Genomic DNA, 20,667 nt, shown 5'->3' with positions numbered 1-20,667 from the left:
AACTACCCCGAATGCATATTTTGAATCTGTCCAAATATTCACGTTCTTACCCTCGCTTAGTTCCAGGGCTCGTGTCAGGGCGACTATTTCTGCTCGTTGGGCTGAAGTCCCCGGAGGTAGGGAATTTGCCTCAATCACTACCTTTGATGTAGTTGCCGCGTATCCTGCATAACGAGTCCCATTTTCCACAAAGCTGCTTCCATCCGTGAAAAGTTCCCAATCCGGTCTCCCCCGAGGCTGATCCTTTAAGTCTGTTCTGCTGGCATAGGTATGTTCGATGATCTCCACGCAATCATGACTGAGGTCTCCTTCCTCCGCAGTTGTTCCTAGAAACACTGCTGGGTTCAATAAGTTAGTAGTTCTTAAGATTACATCATCTTGCTCAGTTAGTATAGCTTGATATTTCATCATTCGTCTGGGCGATAGCCAATGGCCCCCCTTTTGCTCCAATACCGTAGTCACCATATGTGGCACGAACACCTCAATTCGTTTCCCTAATGTGAGCTTCCTGGCTTCCTGTATTAAAAGGACTGTGGCTGCCACGGCCCTTAAACACGAGGGCCATCCAGCGCTTACCGCATCCAATTGTTTAGAAAAATACCCCACAGGTCTTTTCCAGCTCCCAAGTTGCTGGGTCAGTACTCCTAATGCCAATCGTTGTCTCTCATGCACAAACAGCTGGAAATCCTTTGATAAGTCCGGCAAGCCCAAGGCAGGCGCCTTTATCAGGGCTTCTTTTAATTTCTTAAAGGCCTCTTGTTGTGGCTTTCCCCAGGTAAATGTACAGGCCTTTTGGGTTTCATAGAGGGGCTTTGCTATGAGTCCATAGTCCATTACCCACAGTCTACACCACCCAGCCATACCTAGGAAAGCCCGTAGTTCGTGCAAATTTCGCGGCTCGGGGATTTCACAAATAGCTTGTATTCGGTTGACTCCCAATTTTCTTTGTCCTTGAGAAATTTCACATCCCAAATAAATTACTGTTGTGCACGCGATTTGTGCCTTTTGTTTAGAAACCTTGTACCCATTTAGTCCCAATTGATTCAAAATATCAATAGTTACCTGAATACATTCTGACTCTCCTTCGGTAGCTATTAATATATCGTCCACATATTGTAACAGCAGGTATCGATCCTTTGGTACCTGAATCTGTCCTTGGTTAATCCAATCTTCTATTTCTTTAGCTAGTTGACTGCCGAAGAGGGTCGGGCTATTCTTGAATCCTTGAGGCAACCTTGTCCAGGTTAGTTGCATCTTTCGTCCGTTCCGTGGATTTTCCCATTCAAAAGCAAAAAGTTTTCTACTATCCTTGTCAATGGGTATGCAGAAGAAGGCATCTTTTAAATCAATTACCGTAAACCACTTATATTTCTCTTTTACAGATGTTAACAATGTATAAGGATTAGCCACCACTGGGTGAATATCTTTTGTTATTTTGTTTATTGCCCTAAGGTCCTGCACTAGCCTGTATTCCCCGTTAGGTTTCTTTACTGGGAAAATTGGGGTATTATATTCAGATTTGCATTCCTCCAGAATGTGGTAGCTAAGAAATTTATCTATAATCTTAACTATTCCTAGCCTAGCTTCTGGCTTCAATGGGTACTGTTTAATCCGTACCGGTCGTGCCCCTTCCTTAAGTTCAATTTTTACTGGCTGGGCTACTTTTGATTTTCCAGGCACATCCGTTTCCCAAACTGCAGGCATTACTGCATTTTCTACCTCTTTTGGGATATGAGGAACAGCCTTCTCTTTAATCATTAATATTTGTCCCACTTTTGATTCCGGGATTCTCATAATCAATTCTCCATCTTCAAACATTATGGTAGCGTTTAGTTTAGTTAGCAAATCCCGTCCCAAAAGCGGAATAGGGCATTCTGGTACGTATAAAAATTCAAGCGTAATTTCTTTGCCTCCAAACCGTAAATCAAGGGGTTGTAAGAATGGCCGTATTTCCTCCTTCCCGGTGGCACCTACAATAGCAGTTTTCCTTTCCCCTATTTTACCACTTAATCTATTGAGCACTGAATATGTGGCCCCTGTATCAATTAAAAATTTTACTTCCTTATTTCCTATTTGAATTTTTACCAAGGGCTCTTTAGTTTCTGCTACCGGATCTCCTAGTCAGCTACTGTACTCCCCCAGAACCATCGCCCTAGCTGCTTCTTGGTTTCGGAACGAATTTCCCCCACCAACGATCAGCTGTCCACGGAGAGGGCACTCGTTTTTCCAATGACCCTCCCCCTTACAATGGGCACATTGTTTAAGACCCAGCTGGTTTCCCCCTGAGCTCGGATAGCCTCTCCTTGTTCCTCTACCCCGACCGTTAATATTTCCTCTTCCCCTGCCCCTTAATCCTGCATGTTCTCTCCCTTGAATTACTGCTAATAAGTTCTGTTGTTGCCTTTTTGTCGTTTCTTTTTCTCTGTTATTATACTCTTTCCAGGCTATTTCCAACAGCCTATCCAAATTTCTCAAATCTGCACCTTCCAACTTTTGCAATTTCTTCCTAATATCCTCTTGGGCTTGTCCCAGGAAAATGAGTGCTAATTGAGCTTTAGCTTGCTCAGTCTCTATGTCTAAATCTGTATATTTCTTAGCAGTTTCTTTCAATCTCTCTAAAAAGGCGGAAGGTGATTCCGCTTTTTCTTGCCTGACATTATACAATTTTGACCAATTTATGGTCTGGGGCATGGCATTCTGTACCCCGACTTGTACCCAATCTTGATATCTCTTCAGCCTCCTTATTCCATCCCCTGTGTTATAATCCCATTGGGGATCCTCGGTGGGGAAGTTTTGATCTAGATTTCTAAGCACTAATCCATTTCGTATATCTTCTCGGGCTCTCTCTCTGGCTGCCCGCAATACCATGTCTTTTTCTGTCGAGTCCATCAAAGTATCCAGGATCACCTGGAGATCATCCCGATCGGGATTTTGGGTTTTAATTATCATTTTCATTACCCTAGCTACTTTATCTGGGTTTTCCCTGTAGGTGCCGGCTTCTTGTTTCCATATCATTAAATCCCCAGCTGAAAAAGGCACCTTAACATATACCGGTCCTTCTGTCCCCACTCCTTGCCTGAGGAGAGCGATTATTTTCCCTCCCTGTTCGTTTATAGTTTCTCCTGCCCTTCGCTGTTGCCGGGTCCTATGTGACACAGGGGAGGCTAAAGTCGGGGATTCTCCATCACTACTGCTATCTTCCTTTTCTCTTTTCCCTCCCTGTCCTGGCTCTTCCGGCGGAGCCGACGGCGCAACTTCCAGATCAATATTTCCATTATTCATTTCCCATAATACTTATTATTCTCTATTGCCTGATGCTGTATACAGCGTCCCTCCTTAGTACATGCACAACAACGTTCCTCAGTTGAAACCTCAAGCACCATTATTCCACAAGCATGCTGCCATTCAGGCTTTCGGCGCAAATAAAAGAATAATTCCACATACGGCAGTTCATCATATTTTCCTTCCCGCTTACAGAATAGCATCAATTGTAAAATTGTATTATATTGCAATGTTCCATTCTCAGGCCAAGTTTCTTGGTCCTCTAGTTTATACTGTGGCCACCAAATATTACAATAATCAATCAGCTTTCCTTTCCGCATTTCTTGACCAAAACCTCCCTCTTTCCAGTGTGCTAGCAAACACCCCAGCGGGGATGTCCGCGGGATAGGTACATCTTTTCCCAGAATTCCTTTGAGCTTTTTCATTTTGAGCTTATGATACAAACCCAAAAGCTGCCAGAGCAGCAGCACACTTTCCCAGAAGCTGCCGGAGCAGCAATACACTCTCCCAAAAGCTGCCGGAGCAGCAGCGTGCTCTCCCAGAAGCTGCCGGAGCAGCAGCACGCTTTCCCAAAAGCTGCCGGAGCAGCAGCGTGCTCTCCCAAAGCTGCCGGAGCAGCAGCACGCTCACCCAGAAGCTGCCGGAGCAGCAGCGTGCTCTCCCAGAAGCTGCCGGAGCAGCAGCACGCTTTCCCAAAAGCTGCCGGAGCAGCAGCGTGCTCTCCCAAAGCTGCCGGAGCAGCAGCACGCTTTCCCAGAAGCTGCCGGAGCAGCAGCGTGCTTACTACATACCAATAATACCAGGTGCTGACCCTTCAGCACAAACCAATACAATTACCAATACCAAACCACCAATGCCGAACCTGCAGAGCTTTCGCTCTGTCTAACGGACGGCGCCTAGGCTTACCCCGGGAGCTCCCTGCCCAACCGAGCGTGGCTTTCGCCGCGTCTGACCGGCAGGCTTTCCCAACCAAATCGGTACCGAATACCCAAAGTTGAAAGCACCTTTGCTTACCACTCCAGTGGTACGTCGTGAGCAGCGGAGGTCGGTCGTGGTCGACTGCTCCCCGAGAATCCCTCGGTGCCGGCTGGAGCGAAACCGAGACACGATCCACCTCAGCAGTGCCCACGCAGTCCCATCTGGGTCGTCAAAATGTTAGCGTAGCAACCACATAACCACCAAGTGATTATATGAAGGTGCTTTATTCAGCGCTGGAAGCCGGGGCAGGTGCCCAAATCTGGCTTCAAGTCCCGTTACTTCCCAGCCATTATTTATACATCCAACATTACGTAAGGTATACATATTCATTACAGGTTGCAACATCAGCCTCGCATTCCATTCTAATTAGCTCCCCTCCCCTTTGCACATGCATGGCGCACTCTGGTGGTCGTCCAGGTGGTCGTCCAGATGAAGTAAGGAGTCTTCCTCTCCGGTGAACTCTTTCACCTTTCTCACTCGACGCATGCTCCCTCCGCTCCTTGGTTCTGCTTCAACTCATTTCAGCATCTCCAGGCCCTTATCCAAGGTCAGGTTGTACCTGTTCCCTCCCAGGGTTCCCCTTCAACGATTCCTTTAAATGTTCAGTGTACTCCCTAAGTTTCCAGTGTACATAGATTAATTGATAATGTAAGTAAATTTGGCAATGCTTAATTATACTGTATGTCCCATCACCTAAGAGACATTAGTAAAACATCCATTCGATTCTCCCCAACACTAACAAAGGGACTGTTCCTCGGGGTTGGTGCCGGAGGGGAAGTGCCGTTTCCTCAGGGTTGGTGCTGGAGGGGAAGGGGCTTTTCCTCAGGGTTGGGGCTAATGGTGAAGGGCCTTTTCCTCAGGGTTGGGGCCGGAGTGGAAGGGGCTTCTCCTCAGGGTTGGGGCCAGACGGGAAGGGGTTTTCCTCAGGGTTGCGGCCAGAGGTGAAAGGGCTTTTCCTCAGGGTTGGGTCCGGAGTTGATCGTGATTTTCGTCAGGGTTGGGGCAGGAGGGGAAGGGCCTTTTACTTAGGATTGAGGCCGGAGGGAAGGGGTTTTCCTCAGGGTTGGGGACGGAGGTGAAGGGGCTTTTCCTTAGGATTTGGAATTTTCCTCAGGGTTGGGGACAGAGGGGAAGGGGCTTTTCCTTAGGGTTTGGAATCTTCCTCAGGGTTGGGGACGGAGGGGAAGGGGATTTTCCTCAGGGTTAGGGCTGGAGGGGAAGGGGCTTCTCCTCAGGGTTGGGGCTGTAGTGGACGAGGTTTTCCTCAGGGTTTGGGGACGGAGGAGAGGGGGTTTTCCTCAGTGTTAGGGCCAGAGGGGAAGGGTCTTTTCCTCAGGGTTGGGGTTGGAGGGAAGGGGCTTTTCCTCAGGGTTTGGGGAGGGAGGTGAAGGGTCATTTTCCTTAAGGTTTGGAGTATTCCTCATGGTTGGGGCTGTAGTGGAAGGGGCTTTTCCTTAAGGTAGGGGCTTGAGGGGAAGGATCTTTTCCTCGGGCTTAGGGCTGGAGGACAAGGGACTGTTCCTTGGGTTTGGTGACGGAGGGGAAGGAACTTTTCCTCAGGGTTCGTGGTGGATGGGAAGGGGCTTTTCCTCAGGGTTGAGTCCAGAGTTGATGGGGCTTTTCCTCAGGGTTGGGTTCGGAGGTGATTGGGCTTTTTCTCAGGTTTGGGGCAGGAGGGGAAGGGGCTTCTCCTCAGGGTTGGGGTAGAGGGGAAGGGGCTTTTCCTCAGGGTTAGGGATGGAGGGGAAGGGGCTTCTCCTCAGGGTTGGGGCCACAGGGGAAGGGGCATTTCCCCAGGGTTCTGGTTGGTCCTCAGGGTTGGGGCAGGAGGGGAAGGGTCTTTTACTTAGGATTGAGGCCGGAGGGAAGGGGTTTCCCTCAGGGTTGGGGACGGAGGGGAAGGGGCTTTTCCTCAGGGTTGAGTCTGGAGGGCAAGGGACTGTTCCTCGGGGTTGGTGCCGGAGGGGAAGGGCCGTTTCCTCAGGGTTGGTGCCGGAGGGGAAGGGGCTTTTCCTCAGGGTTGGGGACGGAGGGGAAGGAGCTTTTCCTCGGGCTTGGGGCTGGAGGGGAAGGGGCTTTTCCTCAGGGTTGGTGTCGGTAGGAAAGGGGTTTTTCCTCATGGTTGGGGCCAGAGGGAAAGGGCCTTTTCCTCATGGTTAGGGCTGGAGGGAAAGGGGCTTTTCCTCAGGGTTGGGGCAGGAGTGAAGGGGTTTACCTCAGGGTTTGGGGACAGAGGTGAAGGGGATTTTTCCTTAGGGATTGGAGTTTTCCTCAGGGTTGGTGCCAGAGTGGAAGGGGCTTTTCCTCAGTGTTGGGGCTGGAGGGGAATTATCTTTTTCTCAGGCTTGGGGCCGGAGGGCAAGGGACTGTTCCTCGGGGTTGGTGCTGGAGGGGAAGGGGCTTTTCCTCATGGTTGGGGCCAGAGGGGAATGGTCTTTTCCTCAGGGTTGGGTCCGGAGTTGATTGGGCTTTTCCTCAGGGTTGGGGCAGGAGGGGAAGGAGCTTTTCCTCAGGGTTGAGGCTGGATTTGATGGGGCTTTTCCTCGGGCTTTGGTTTGGAGGGGAAGGGGCTTTTCCTCATGCTTGGGGCTAATGGGGAAGGGGCATTTCCTCAGGGTTGCGGCCAGAGGGGAAGGGGCTTTTCCTCGGGGTTGGGGCCGGAGGGAAGGGGCTTTTCCTCAGGGTTAGGGCTGGAGGGGAAGGGGCTTCTCCTCAGGGTTGGGGCCGGAGGGGAATGGGTTTTCCTCAGGGTTAGGGCCAGAGGGGAGGGGTCTTTTCCTCAGGGTTGGGGCCAGAGGGAAGGGGACTTTTTCTCAGGGTTGAGGGCGGATTTGATGGGGCTTTTCGTCAGGGTTGGGTTCGGAGGGGAAGGGGCTTTTCCTCAGGGTTGGGGCTAGAGGGGAAGGGGTTTTTCCTCAGGGTTAGGGCTGGAGGGGAAGGGGCTTCTCCTCAGGGTTGGGGCTGGAGGCCAAGGGACTGTTCCTCGGGGTTGGTGCCGGAGGGGAAGGGTCTTTTCCTCAGGGTTGGTGCCAGAGGGGAAGTGGTTTTTCCTCAGGGTTGGGACCAGAAGGGAAGGGTCTTTTCCTCAGAGTTGGGTCCGGAGTTGATTGGGCTTTTCCTCAGGGTTGGGGCTGGAGTGGAAGGGGCTTTTCCTCAGGTTTAGGTCCAGAGGGGAGAGGTCTTTTCCTCAGGGTTGGGGCCGGAGTGGAAGTGGCTTTTCCTCGGGCTTGGGGCCGGAGTGCAAGGGACTATTCCTCGGGGTTTGTGCCGGAGGGGAAGGGTCTTTTCCTCAGGGTTGGTGGTGGAGGGGAAGGGGTTTTTCCTCAGGGTTGGGTCCAGAGTTGATAGGGCTTTTCCTCAGGGTTGGGGCAGGAGGGGAAGGGGCTTTTCCTCAGGGTTGGGGCCACAGGGGAAGGGGCATTTCCCCAGGGTTCTGGTTGGTCCTCAGGGTTGGGGCAGGAGTGGAAGGGCCTCTTACTTAGGATTGAGGCCGGAGGGAAGGGGTTTTCCTCAGGGTTGGGGCTGGAGGGGAAGGGGCTTTTCCTCAGGGTTGGTGTCGGAAGGAAAGGGGTTTTTCCTCATGGTTGGGGCCAGAGGGAAAGGGCCTTTTCCTCAGGGTTAGGGCTGGAGGGAAAGGGGCTTTTCCTCAGGGTTGGGGCAGGAGTGAAGGGGTTTACCTCAGGGTTTGGGGACAGAGGTGAAGGGGAATTTTCCTTAGGGATTGGAGTTTTCCTCAGGGTTGGTGCCGGAGTGGAAGGGGCTTTTCCTCAGTGTTGGGGCTGGAGGGGATTTATCTTTTTCTGAGGCTTGGGGCCGGAGGGCAAGGGACTGTTCCTCAGGGTTGGGGCTGGATTGGAAGGAGCTTTTCCTCAGGGTTGGGGCCGGATTTGATGGGGCATTTCCTTGGGCTTGAGTTCGGAGGGGAAGGGGCTTTTCCTCAGGGTTGGGGTTAATGGCGAAGGGGCTTTTCCTCAGGGTTGGGGCCGGAGTGGAAGGGGCTTCTCCTCAGGTTTGGGGCCAGGCAGGAAGGGGTGTTCCTCAGGGGTAAGGCCAGAGGTGAAAGGGCTTTTCCTCAGGGTTGGGTCCGGAGTTGATCGTGATTATCTTCAGGGTTGGGGCAGGATTGGAAGGGGGTTTTCCTCAGGGTTGGGGCCGGAGGGAAGGGGCTTTTCCTCAGGGTTTGGGTACGGCGGTGAAGGGGAATTTTCCTTAGGGTTTGGAGTTTTCCTCAGGGTTGGGGCCGGAGTGGAAGGCATTTTTTCCAGGGGGTTGGGGCCCGGAGGAGAAGGGGCTTTTCCTCAGGGTTTGGGGATGGAGGCGAAATGGCTTTTCCTCAAGGTTGGGGCCATAGGGGAAGGGGCATTTCCCCAGGGTTCTTGTTGGTCCTCAGGGTTGGGGCAGGAGGGGAAGGGCCTTCTACTTAGGATTGAGGCCGGAGGGAAGGGGTTTTCCTCAGGGTTGGGGACGGAGGTGAAGGGCCTTTTCCTTAGGATTTGGAATTTTCCTCAGGGTTGGGGACGGAGGGTAAGGGGCTTTTCCTCAAGGTTGGGTCCGGAGCGGAGAGGGCTTTTCTTCCGGGTTGGATTCCGGAGTGGAAGGGGCTTTTCCTCAGGGTTGGGGTGGAGGGGAATGAGCTTTTCCTCGGGCTTTGGGCCGGAGGGTAAGGGTCTTTTCCTCAGGGTTGGTGCCGGAGGGGAAGGGGCTTTTCCTCAGGGTTGGTGGCGGAGGGGAATGGGTTTTTCCTCAGGGTTGCGTCCAGAGGGGAAGGGGCTTTTCCTCAGGGTTAGGTCTGGAGGGAAAGGGGCTTTTCCTCAGGGTTGGGGCTAGAGGGAAGGGGTTTTCTGCAGGGTCGAGGCCGGATTTGATGGGGCTTTTCCTCAGGGTTGGTGCTGGAGGGGAAAGGGCTTTTCCTCAGGGTTGGGGCTGGAGAGGAAGGGTCTTTTCCTCAGGCTTGGGGCCGGAGGGGAAGGGCTTATCCTCAGGGTTGGGGCTGGAGTGGAAGGGGCTTTTCCTCAGGTTTTTGGCACTAGGGTAAGTGGCTTTTCATCAGGGTTGGGGCTTTTTCTCAGGGTTGGTGTCGGAGGGGAAGGAGCATTTTCGGAGGCTTGGGTCAGAAGTGGAAGGGGTTTTCCTCAGGTTTGGGGCCGGTGGGGAAGGGCTTTTCATCAGGGTTCGGGCCACTTTGGAAGGGACTTTTCCTCAGGTTTTTGGCAGGAGGGGAAGTGGCTTTTTCTCAGGGTTGGAGCTTTTTCTTAGGTTTGGGGTCGGACGGGAAGGGCCTTTTCCTCAGGATTGGGGCCTCATGGGAAGGGGCATTTCCTCAGGGTTGGGGCCAAATGGGAAGGGACATTTCCTAAGCGATGGGACCAGAGAGGAAGGGAATTTAACTCAGGGTTACAGACAGAAAGGAAGGGCCTTTTCCTCAGGCTTGGGGCCGTACCTGAAGGGCCTTTTCATCAGGCTTGGGGCTGGACCAGAAGGGCCTTTTCCTCAGGCTTGGGGTCGGATCCGAAGGTCCTTTTCCTCAGAGTTGGGGCCGGACCCGAAGGGCCTTTTCCTCAGACTTGGGGCATGAGACGAGTGGGTTTCTTTTTAGGGTTGGGACTTTTCCTAATGGTTGCGGCTAGAGGGGAAGGGGTTTTTATCAGGGTTGCGGCCAGAGGGAAGGGGCTTTTCCTCATGCTACAGAGAAAGGGGAAGGGGCTTTTCCTCAGGGTTGGGGCCGGACGCGCAAAGGGGTTTTCCTCATGGTTGGGGATGTCCGAGCATGGGCTTTTCCTCAAGGTTGGAGATTTTCCTCATGTTTGTGGCTGGAGGGGAAGGGGCTTGTTATCAGGGTTGCAGCCATAGGGGAAGGGGCTTTTTCTCAGTGTTGGGGCCGGAGGGGAAGGGGCCTTTTCTCAGGCTTGGGGCCGGAGGGGAAGGGACTTTTCCTCAGGGTTGGGTTTTTTCCTCAGGGTTGGGGCTGGTGGGGAAGGGCTTTTCGTCAGGGTTTGGGCCAGAGTGGAAGGGGCTTTTCCTCAGGTTTTTGGCATGAGGGGAAGTGGTTTTTCCTCAGGGTTGGGGTCGGAGGAGAAGGGCCTTTTCCTCAGGATCGGGGCCACATGGGAAGGGGCTTTTCATCAGGGTTGGGGCAGGGAGGGGAAGGGGCTTTTTGTGAGGGGTGGGGCCAGGAGGGGAATGGGCTTTTCCTCAGGGTTGGGGCCGGACGCGCAGGGGCTTTTCCTCATGGTTGGGGTCAGACGTGCAGGTGCTATTCCTCAGGGTTGGGGCCAGACGCGCAGGGGCTATTCCTCAGGGTTGGGGCTAGACGAGCAAACGCTTTTCCTCAGGGTTGGGGCTGGACACGCAGGGGATTTTCTTACGGGTTGGAGCTGGAGGGGAAGGGGCTTCTCCTTAGGGTTGGGGACTTTCCTCAGGGTTGTGGCCGGAGGGGAAGGGGATTTTCCTCAGGGTTGGGGCTTTTCCTCAGGGTTGGGGCCGGAGGGTAAGGGTCTTTTCCTCAGGCTTGGGGCCGGAGGCGAATGGGCTTTTCCTCAGGGTTAGGGTTTTTCTTCAGGGTTGTGGCAGGAGGGGAAGGGGCTTTTCCTCAGGGTTGGGGCCGGTGGGGAAGGGCTTTTCGTCAGGGTTGGGGCAGGAGTGGAAGGGGCTTTTCCTCAGGTTTTTGGCAGGAGTGGAAGTGGCTTTTCCTCAGGGTTTGGGGTTTTTTCTCAGGGTTGGGGTCGGAGGGGAAGGGGCTTTTCCTCAGGATTGGGGCCACGTGGGAAGGGGCTTTTCCTCAGGGTTGTGGCCAGATTTGATGGGGTTTTTATTCAGGGTTGTGTCAGGAGTCGATGGGGCATTTCTTCAGGGTTTGGTCAGGAGTTGATGGGGCTTTTCTTCAGGGGTTGGTCAGGAGTTGATGGGGCTTTTCCTCAGGGTTGGGGCCGGAGGGGAAGGGGCTTTTCCTCAGGGTTGCGGCCTCATGGGAAGGGGCTTCATGGGTAGGGGCTTTTCCTCAGGGTTGGGGCCGGTCCCGCAGGGGCTTTTCCTCAGGGTTGGGGCTGGACGGGCAGGGGCTTTTCCTCAAGTTTGGAGATTTTCCTCAGGTTTGTGGCCGGAGGGGAAGGGGCTTGTTATCAGGGTTGCAGCCATAGGGGAAGGGGCTTTTTTCTCAGGGTTGGGGCCGGAGGGGAAGTAGCTTGTACTCAGTGTTGTGGCTGGAGGGGAAGGGGCCTTTTCTCAGGCTTGGGGCCAGAGGGGAAGGGGCTTTTCCTCAGTGTTGGGTTTTTTCCTCAGGGTTGGGGCCCGTGGGGAAGGGGCTTTTCATCAGGGTTGGGGCCAGTCGGGAAGGGGCTTTTCCTCTGGGTTGGGGCCGGAGAGGAAGGGGCTTTTCCTCAGGGTTGGAGCTGGAGAAGAAGGAGCTTTTCCTCAGGGTTGGGGCTGGAGAGGAAGGGGTTTTCCTCAGGGTTGGGGCTCTTCCTCAGGGTTGTGGCTGGAGGGGAAGGGGATTGTCCTCAGGGTTGGGGCTTTTCCTCAGTGTTGGGGCTGGTGGGGAAGGGTCTTTTCCTCAGGCTTGGGGCCGGAGGGGAATGGGCTTTTTATCAGTGTTAGGGACGGAGTGGAAGGGGCTTTTCCTCAGTTTTTTGGCAGGAGGGGAAGTGGCTTTTCCTCAGGGTTGGGGTTTTTCTCATGGTTGGGGCCGGAGGGGAAGGGGCTTTTCCTCAGGGTTGGGGCCACATGGGAAGGCTTTTTCTCAGGGTTCGGTCAGGAGTTGATGGGGCTTTTCTTCAGGGTTTGGTCAGGAGTTGATGGGGCTTTTTCTCATGGTTGGGGCCGGAGGGGAAGGGGCTTTTCCTCAGGATTGGGGCCAGAGGGGAAGGGGCTTTTCCTCAGGGTTGGGGCTGCAGCGGAAGGGGCTTTTCCTCAGGGTTGCCGCCTGAAGGGAAGGGGCTTTTTTTTCAGGGTTGGGGCCTCATGGGAGGGGGATTTCCTCAGGGTTGGAGCATTTGCTCATGATTGGGGCCGGAGGGGAAGGGGCTTTTCCTCAGGGTTGGCACTTTTCCTCAGGGTTGTGACCACAGGGGAAGAGGTTTTATGTCAGGGCTGGGGCCGGATTGAAAAGGGTTTTTCCTCGGGGGTAGGTTGGAAATGAACGTGCTTTTCCTCGGGTTTGGGGAGGGAGGTCAAGGGGCTTTTCCTCGGGGTTGTCTCCAGACGGCAAGGGGCGTTTATACGGGGTTGGCGCCGGACGGCAAGGGCGTTTCTTCGGTGTTGGCGACGGAGACGGACGGCAAGGGGCATTTCTTTGGGGTTGGGGCTGGAGGGGAAGGGGATTTTCCTCAGGGTTGAGGCCGGAGGGGAAGGGGATTTTCCTAAGGGTTGAGGCCGGAGGGGAAGGGGCTTTTCCTCAGTGTTGGGGCGGGAGAGGAAGGGCTTTTTTCTCAAGGTTGGGACTGCAGCGGAAGGGGCTTTTCCTAAGTAATGGGAACAGAGGGGAAGGGGATTTTCCTAAGGGTGTCAGACAGAGAGGAAGGGCCTTTTCCTCAGGGTTGGGGCTGGTTGGGAAGTGCCTTTTCCTCAGGTTTAGGGCCTCATGGGAGGGGGATTTCCTCAGGGTTGGAGCGTTTGCTCATGTTGGGACCGGAGTGGAAGGGGTTTTTCCTCAGGGTTGGGGCTGGAGGGGAAAGGGCTTTTTTTTCAGGGTTGGGGCTGGAGCGGAAGGGGCTTTTCCTCATGTTTGGGGCCGGAGGGGAAGGGGCTTTTCCTCAGGGTTGGGGCCGGAGGGGAAGGGTCTTTTCCTCAGGTTTGGGGCCTCATGGGAGGGGGATTTCCTCAGGGTTGGAGCATTTGCTCATGTTTGGGGCCGGAGGGGAAGGGGCTTTTCATCAGGGTTGGGGCTCTTCCTCAGGGTTGTGGCCGGAGGGGAAGGGTATTGTCCTCAGGGTTGGGGCCTCATGGGAATGGGCTTTTCCTCAGGGTTTGGGGCCAGAGGGGAAGGGGCTTTTCCTCAGGGTTGGGGCTTTTCCTCAGGGTTGCAGCTGGAGGGGAAGAGGTTTTATGTCAGCGTTGGGGCCGGATGGGAAGGGAGTTTTCCTCGGTGGTGGATAGGAAGTGAACGTGCTTTTACTTGGGTGTTGGGCGGGAGGGGAAGGGGCTTTTCCTGAAGGTTGGGGTCTTATGGGAAGGGGATTTTCCTCAGGGTTGGGGCCGGAGGGGAAGGGGATTTTTCTCAAGGTTGGGGCTGCAGCGGAAGGGGCATTTCCTAAGCGTTGGGACCAGAGGGGAAGGGGATTTTCCTAAGGGTTTCAGACAGAGATCTAGGGGCTTTTCCTCAGGGTTGGGGCCGGAGGGGAAGGGCCTTTTCCTTAGGGTTGGGGCTGCAGCGGAAGGGGCTTTTCCTAAGCGATGGGACCAGAGGGGAAGGGGATTTTCCTAAGGGTGTCAGACAGAGATCTAGGGGCTTTTCCTCAGGGTTGGGGCCGGAGGGGAAGGGCCTTTTCCGCAGGGTTGGGGCAGGAGCAGAAGGGGCTTTTCCTCAGGTTTGGGGCTGGAGGGGAAGGGGATTTTCCTAAGGGTTGCAGACAGAGAGGAAGGGGCTTTTCCTCAGGGTTGGGGCTGGAGGGGAAGTGCCTTTTCCTCAAGTTTGGGGCCTCATGGGAGGGGGATTTCCTCAGGGTTGGAGCGTTTGCTCATGTTTGGGACCGGAGGGGAAGGGGTTTTTCCTCAGGGTTGGGGCCTGAAGGGAAGGGGCTTTTTTTTCAGGGTTGGGGCCTCATGGGAGGGGGATTTCCTCATGTTTGGGGCCGGAGGGGAAGGGGCTTTTCCTCAGGGTTGGCACTTTTCCTCAGGGTTGTGACTACAGGGGAAGAGGTTTTATGTCAGGGCTGGGGCCGGATTGAAAAGGGTTTTTCCTCGGGGGTAGGTTGGAAATGAACGTGCTTTTACTTGGGTTTGGGGAGGGAGGTCAAGGGGCTTTTCCTCGGGGTTGTCTCCAGACGGCAAGGGGCGTTTCCTCGGGGTTGGCGCTGGACAGCAAGGGGCATTTCCTCGGTGTTGGCGACGGAGACGGACGGCAAGGGGCATTACTTTGGGGTTGGGGCCGGAGGGGAAGGGGATTTTCCTAAGGGTTGAGGCCGGAGGGGAAGGGGCTTTTCCTCAGTGTTGGGGCGGGAGGGGAAGGGCTTTTTTCTCAAGGTTGGGACTGCAGCGGAAGGGGCTTTTCCTAAGTAATGGGAACAGAGGGGAAGGGGATTTTCCTAAGGGTGTCAGACAGAGAGGAAGGGCCTTTTCCTCAGGGTTGGGGCTGGTTGGGAAGTGCCTTTTCCTCAGGTTTAGGGCCTCATGGGAGGGGGATTTCCTCAGGGTTGGAGCGTTTGCTCATGTTGGGACCGGAGTGGAAGGGGTTTTTCCTCAGGGTTGGGGCTGGAGGGGAAAGGGCTTTTTTTTCAGGGTTGGGGCTGGAGCGGAAGGGGCTTTTCCTCATGTTTGGGGCCGGAGCGGAAGGGGCTTTTCCTCAGGGTTGGGGCCGGAGGGGAAGGGTCTTTTCCTCAGGGTTGGGGCAGGAGGGGAAGGGCCTTTTCCTCAGGGTTGGGGCTGCAGCGGAAGGGGCTTTTCCTAAGCGATGGGACCAGACGGGAAGGGGATTTTCCTAAGGGTGTCAGACAGAGATCTAGGGGCTTTTCCTCAGGGTTGGGGCCAGAGGGAAAGGAGTTTTTCCTCAGCGTTGGGGCCTTAAGGGAAGGGGCTTTTTTTTCAGGGTTGGGTCCGGAGCAGAAGGGGCTTTTCCTCAGGGTTGGAGCCGGAGGAAAAGGGGCTTTTCCTCAGGGTTGGGGCTGGAGGGGAAGGGGCTTTTCCTCAGGCTTGGGGTAGGATGAGAATGGGCTTTTCCTCAGGGTTAGGGTTTTTCCTCAGGGCTGTGGCCGGAGGGGAAGGGGCTTTTCCTCAGGGTTGTGGTCTGTGCGGAAGGGCTTTTCCTCAGGGTTGGGTTTTTTTCTCTAGGTTGGGTTCGGAGGGGAAGGGCCTTTTTCTCACATTTGGGGCCTCATGGGAGGGGGATTTCCTCAGGGTTGGAGCATTTGCTCATGTTTGGGGCTGGCGGGGAAGGGGCTTTTCCTCAGAGTTGGGACTTTTCCTCAGGGTTGTGGCCACAGGGGAAGATGTTTTATGTCAGGGCTGGGGTTGGATTGAAAAGGGTTTTTCCTCGGGGGTAGGTTGGAAATGAACGTGCTTTTCCTCGGGTTTGGGGAGGGAGGTCAAGGGGCTTTTCCTCGGTTTTGGCGCCGGACGGCAAGGGGCTTTTCCTCGGGGTTGTCTCCTGATGGCAAGGGGCATTTCCTCGGCGTTGGTGACGGAGACGAACGCAAGGGGCATTTCCTTGGGGTTGGGGCCGGAGGGGAAGGGCTTTTTCCTCGGGGTTTTGACTTTTCCTCGGGATTGGGGCCAGAGGGGAATGGGCTTTTCTTCAGGCTTGGGGCCGGAGGGGAAGGGACTTTTCCTCAGGGTTGGGGCCAGAGTGGAAGGGGCTTTTCCTCAGGGTTGAAGATGGGAGTGGAAGGGGCTTTTCCTCAGGGTTGGGGCCGGGAGGGTATGGGGCTTTTCCTCAGTTTTGGGGCTGGACGTGCATGGGCTATTCCTTAGGGATGGGGCCGGACGCGCAGGGGCTTCTCCTCAGGGATCGGCCCGGACGCGCAAGGACTTTTCCTTACAGGTTGGCGCCGGAGGGGAAGGGGCTTCTCCTCACGGTTGGGGTTTTTCCTCAGGGCTGTGTCCGGAGGGGAAGGGGTTTGTTATCAGGGTTGCAGCTAGAGGGAAAGGGGCTTTTCTCAGGGTTTGGGCCGGAGGGAAAGGGGCTTTTATCAGGGTTTGGGCCGGAGGGGAAGGGGCTAATCCACAGGGTTGGGGCCGGAGGGGAAGGGGCTTTTCCTCAGGGTTGGGGCAGGAGGGGAGGGGGCTTTACCTCACGGTTGGGGCTTTTCCTCCCGGTTGGGGCCGGAGGGGAAGGGGATTTTCCTAAGGTTTGGGGCCGTACGCGCAGGGGCTCTTCCTCAGGGTTTATGCTGGACAGGACCGTGTTTACTTCTGGTTTGGGGATGGAGGTGAAGGTGCATTTTCCTTAGGGTTTGGAATTTTCCTAAGGGTTGGGGGCGGAGTGGAAGGGGCTTTTGCTTAGGGTTGGGGCTAGAGTGGAAGGAGATTCTCCTCAGGCTTGGGGCCCGGAGGGGAAGGGACTTTAGCGGCAATACCGGTTGTTCTCTGGATACCCAGTGCCTTGAGCTGGTGGAAGGCGATGGGGAGCAGGATGTGGCCTTCGCTATCCATGAGGAAATGGTTGGCGACCTGCTACGGAGCTTGGATGTGCGCAAGTCGATGGGGCCAGATGGGATGCACCCGAGGGTACTGAAAGAACTGGCGGAGGAGCTGGCCGAGCCGCTTACCATCATTTATCGGAAGTCCTGGCTATTGGGGGAGGTCCCAGTTGACTGGCGGCTAGCCAATGTGACGCCCATCTATAAGAAGGGCCGCAGGGCAGACCCGGGGAACTATAGGCCTGTTAGTTTGACCTCAGTGCCAGGGAAGCTCATGGAGCAGATTATCTTGAGTGTCATCACGCGGCACTTGCAGGGCAAGCAGGCGATCAGGCCCAGTCAGCATGGGTTTATGAAAGGCAGGTCCTGCTTGATGTTATAAGTGAGACCATACAAATTTCTTGGTCTATCAGAAATATTTTATTAATTAAGTAAGCAGGCACAAACAAAACAGCGCTGGGCGGCTGGGGAGTCTCTGCTCCACCACAGCACGCAACTTTCCCTTTTCACTGTCGCCGTTTTATAGCATCCAAGTTTCGGCTTGTCAGGACTTGTTGAACCTTCTGAAGCTGCGCAGTTCGTTGTTGGGGGTCGTTGTTTTTCTTTCGATGATCATGCGTTGTGTTCGTGTTCAAGGGGGAGGGTAGTGAAGCCGGAAACAGTATTTCACAGAGTCTTTGTTTTACCAAGGATGTTTATCCAACACCCCCTCCCCACTATCTACTTGCTTAGTCTTCCCCCTTAACAAGGTCATAAATTGCAAAACCTTATCTTCTCAGCAGATTCTCTGAATTCCTTTTAAAGACAATGAACAAACACCCGCTAATTTATCACACTTGACGAACCTGATCTCCTTCTATGACCAAGTGACGTGCTTGGTGGATGAGGGAAAGGCTGTGGATGTGGTTTACCTTGACCTCAGTAAGGCTTTTGACACAGTTCCCCACAACATTCTCCTCAAGAAACTGGCTGCTCGGGGCTTGGACTGGCGTACGCTTCGCTGGGTTAGAAACTGGCTGGATAGCCGGGCCCAGAGAGTTGTGGTGAATGGAGTCAAATCCAGTTGGAGGCCGGTCACTAGTGGAGTCCCCCAGGGCTCGGTACTGGGGCCGGTCCTCTTTAATGTCTTTATCGATGATCTGGATGAGGGCGTCCAGTGCACCCTCAGTAAGTTTGCAGATGACACCAAGCTAAGTGCGTGTGTCGATCTGCTCGAGGGAAGGAAGGCTCTGCAGGAGGATCTGGATAGGCTGGAGCGATGGGCTGAGGTCAACTGTATGAAGTTCAACAAGGCCAAGTGCCGGGTCCTGCACCTGGGGCGCAACAACCCCAAGCAGAGCTACAGGCTGGGAGATGAGTGGCTGGAAAGCTGCCTGGCTGAGAGGGACCTGGGAGTATTGGTTGATAGTCGGCTGAATATGAGCCAGCAGTGTGCCCAGGTGGCCAAGAAGGCCAACAGCATCCTGGCCTGCATAAGAAGCAGTGTGGCCAGCAGGTCTAGGGAAGTGATTGTGCCCCTGTACTCGGCTCTGGTGAGGCCGCACCTCGAGTACTGTGTTCAGTTTTGGGCCCCTCGCTACAGGAAGGACATGGACGTGCTCGAGCGAGTCCAGAGAAGGGCGATGAAGCTGGTGAGGGGTCTGGAGAACAAGTCTTATGAGGAGCGGCTGAGGGAGCTGGGCTTGTTCAGCCTGGAGAAGAGGAGGCTCAGGGGCGACCTTATCGCTCTCTACAGTTACCTTAAAGGAGGCTGTAAAGAGGTGGGGGTTGGTCTGTTCTCCTATGTGCCTGGTGACAGGACGAGGGGGAATGGGCGAAAGTTGCGACAGGGGAGTTTTAGGTTGGATGTTAGGAAGTACTTCTTTACCGAAAGGGTTATTAAGCATTGGAATGGGCTGCCCAGGGAGGTGGTGGAGTCACCATCCCTGGAGGTCTTAAAAAGACGTTTAGATGTAGAGCTTAGCGATATGGTTTAGTGGAGTACTTAGTGTTAGGTCGGAGGTTGGACTCGATGATCTTGAGGTCTCTTCCAACCTAGAAATCTGTGATACTGTGATACTGTGATACTGTGACTTGTCCTCATGGTTGGGACAGGATGGGAAGAGGCTTTTCCTCAGGGTTCGCGCCCGAGGGGAAGAGGCTTTTCTGCAGGTTTGGTGCCGGAGGGGAAGGGGCTTTTCCTCAGGGTTGTGGCCGGAGGGGAAGTGGCTTTTCCTCAGGGTTGGGGCCGAAGGGGAAGGGGTTTTCCTCAGGGTTGGGGACAGATGGGAAGGGACTTTTCCTCAGGTTTGGGACTTTTCCTCAGGGTTCTGGCCACAGGGGAGGAGGTTTTTTGTCAGGGCTGGGGCTGGATGGAAAGGGGGTTTTCCTCGGGGGTGGGTAGGAAATGAACCTGTTTTTACTCGGATTTGGGGCAGGAGGGGAAGGGCCTTTTCTTCAGTGTTGGGTCTGTAGAGGAAGGGGCTTTTCCTAAGCTATGTTACGAGAGGAAAGGGCGTTATTCCTCGGGGTTTGGGCCGGAGAGGAAGGGGTTTTTCTCAGGGTTGGGGCCAGATTTGATGGGGCTTTTCTTCAGGGTTGGGTCAGGAGTTGATGGGGCTTTTCCTCACGGTTGGGGCCAGAGAGGAAGGGGCTTTTCCTCAAGGTTGGTGTGGAGGGGAAGGGGTTTTCCTCAGGGTTGCGGCCTCATGGGAAGGGGCTTTCCCTCAGGGTTGGGGCTTCATGGAGAGGCTTTCCCTCAGGGTTGGGGCTTCATGGGTAGGGGTTTTTCCTCAGGGTTGGGGCCGGAGGGGAAGGGCCTTTTCCTCAGGGTTGAGGCTGGAGGGAAGGGGCTTTTCCTCATGGTTGGGAATTTTCCTCCGGGTTGTGGCCGGAGGGGAAGGGGATTTTCCTCAGGGTTGGGGCCGGACGCGCAGGGGCTTTACTTCTGGGTTGGGGCCGGACCTGAAGGGCCTTTTCCTCAGGGTCGGGGCCGGACCCAAAGAGCCTTTTCTTCAGGCTTGCGGCCGGACCTGAAGAGACTTTTCCTCAGGGTAGGGGCTGGAGTGTAAGGGGCTTTTCCTGAGGGTTGGGGCTGGAGGGGAAGGGGCTTTTACTGAGGGTTGGGGCTGGAGGGGAAGGGGCTTAACCTCTGGGTTGGGATAGGATGGGAAAGGGCTTTTCTACAGGGTTTGGGGCTGGAAGGGAAGGGGCTTTTCCTCAGGGTTGGGGCTAAAGCGGTAGGGGCTTTTGCTAAGCTATGGGAGCAGAGGGAAAGGGGATTTTCATCAGGGTTGCGGCCATAGGTGAAGGGGTCTTTTTCTCAAGGTAGGGGCCTGAGGGGAAGGGGCTTTTCCCTAGGGTTGGGGCCAGACGCGAAGGTGCTTTTCCTCAGGGTTGGGGCCGGACGCTAAGGGGCCTTTCCTTACAGGTTGGAGCCGTAGGGAAAGGGGCTTTTCTCAGGGTTCGGGCCGGAGGGCAAGGGGCTTTTCCTCAGGGTTTGGGCCGGAGGGGAAGGGGCTTTTCCTCAGGGTTGGGGCCGGAGGGGAAGCGTTTTTATGTCCGGGCTGGGGCCGAATGGAAATGGGGCTTTCCTTGGGGGTGGGTCGGAAATGAACGTGCTTTAACTCGGGTTCGGGGCCGTACGGGAAGGGCCTTTTCCTCAGGCTTGGGGCCGGACTCGAAGGGCCTTTTCCTCAGGCTTGGGGCTGGATGGGAAGGGCCTTTTCCTTAGGCTTGGGGCCGGATGGGAAGGGCCTTTTCCTCAGGGTAGGGGCCGGACTGGAAGGGTCTTTTCCTCAGGGTTTGGGATTTTCCTCAGGGTTGCGCTCTGGCGGAAATGGTCTTTCCTCAGGGGTTGGGTTGGAGGGGAAGGGGGTTTTCCTCAGGGTTGGGAATTTTCCTCAGGGTTGGGTCCGGAGTTGATGGGTCTTGTCCTCAGGGTTGGGGTTGGAGGGGAAGGGGCATTTTCCTTAGGTTTTGGAATTTTCCTCAGTGTTGTGGACATAGGGGAAGGGTCTTTTCCTCAGGCTTGGGGCCGGACCTGAAGAGACTTTTCCTCAGGGGAGGGGCCCGAGAGTAAGGGGCTTTTCCTCAGAGTTGGGGCTGGAGTAGAAGGGGCTTTTCCTGAGGGTTGGGGCTG

General features: G+C 55.0%; 1 protein-coding gene across 2 annotated transcripts; it reads right to left on the bottom strand.

Annotated features, from left to right (window-relative positions):
• Positions 1 to 207: 207 nt before the first annotated feature.
• Positions 208 to 4,797, bottom strand: LOC310880214 (uncharacterized protein). 2 transcript variants are annotated; one of them, XM_083795694.1, is made up of 2 exons: positions 1,144 to 4,797; positions 208 to 335 (listed from the first exon to the last, which is right to left on the bottom strand). In XM_083795694.1, the coding sequence occupies exon 1, from the start codon at positions 3,280 to 3,282 to the stop codon at positions 2,122 to 2,124; it is 1,161 nt and encodes a 386-aa protein (XP_083651820.1). In that variant the 5' UTR covers positions 3,283 to 4,797; the 3' UTR covers positions 208 to 335; positions 1,144 to 2,121. The 2 variants fall into 2 exon arrangements, with proteins under 2 accessions (XP_083651820.1, XP_083651819.1); XM_083795693.1 differs by having other exon boundaries at positions 245 to 338.
• Positions 4,798 to 20,667: the final 15,870 nt, after the last annotated feature.

This window comes from Anser anser (genome assembly GCF_964211835.1).
Source record: "Anser anser genome assembly, chromosome: 12".
Lineage (NCBI taxonomy): Eukaryota > Metazoa > Chordata > Aves > Anseriformes > Anatidae > Anser > Anser anser.
Note: the sequence above shows the minus strand (reverse complement) of the source record. Positions and strands in the feature narration are given on the sequence as shown.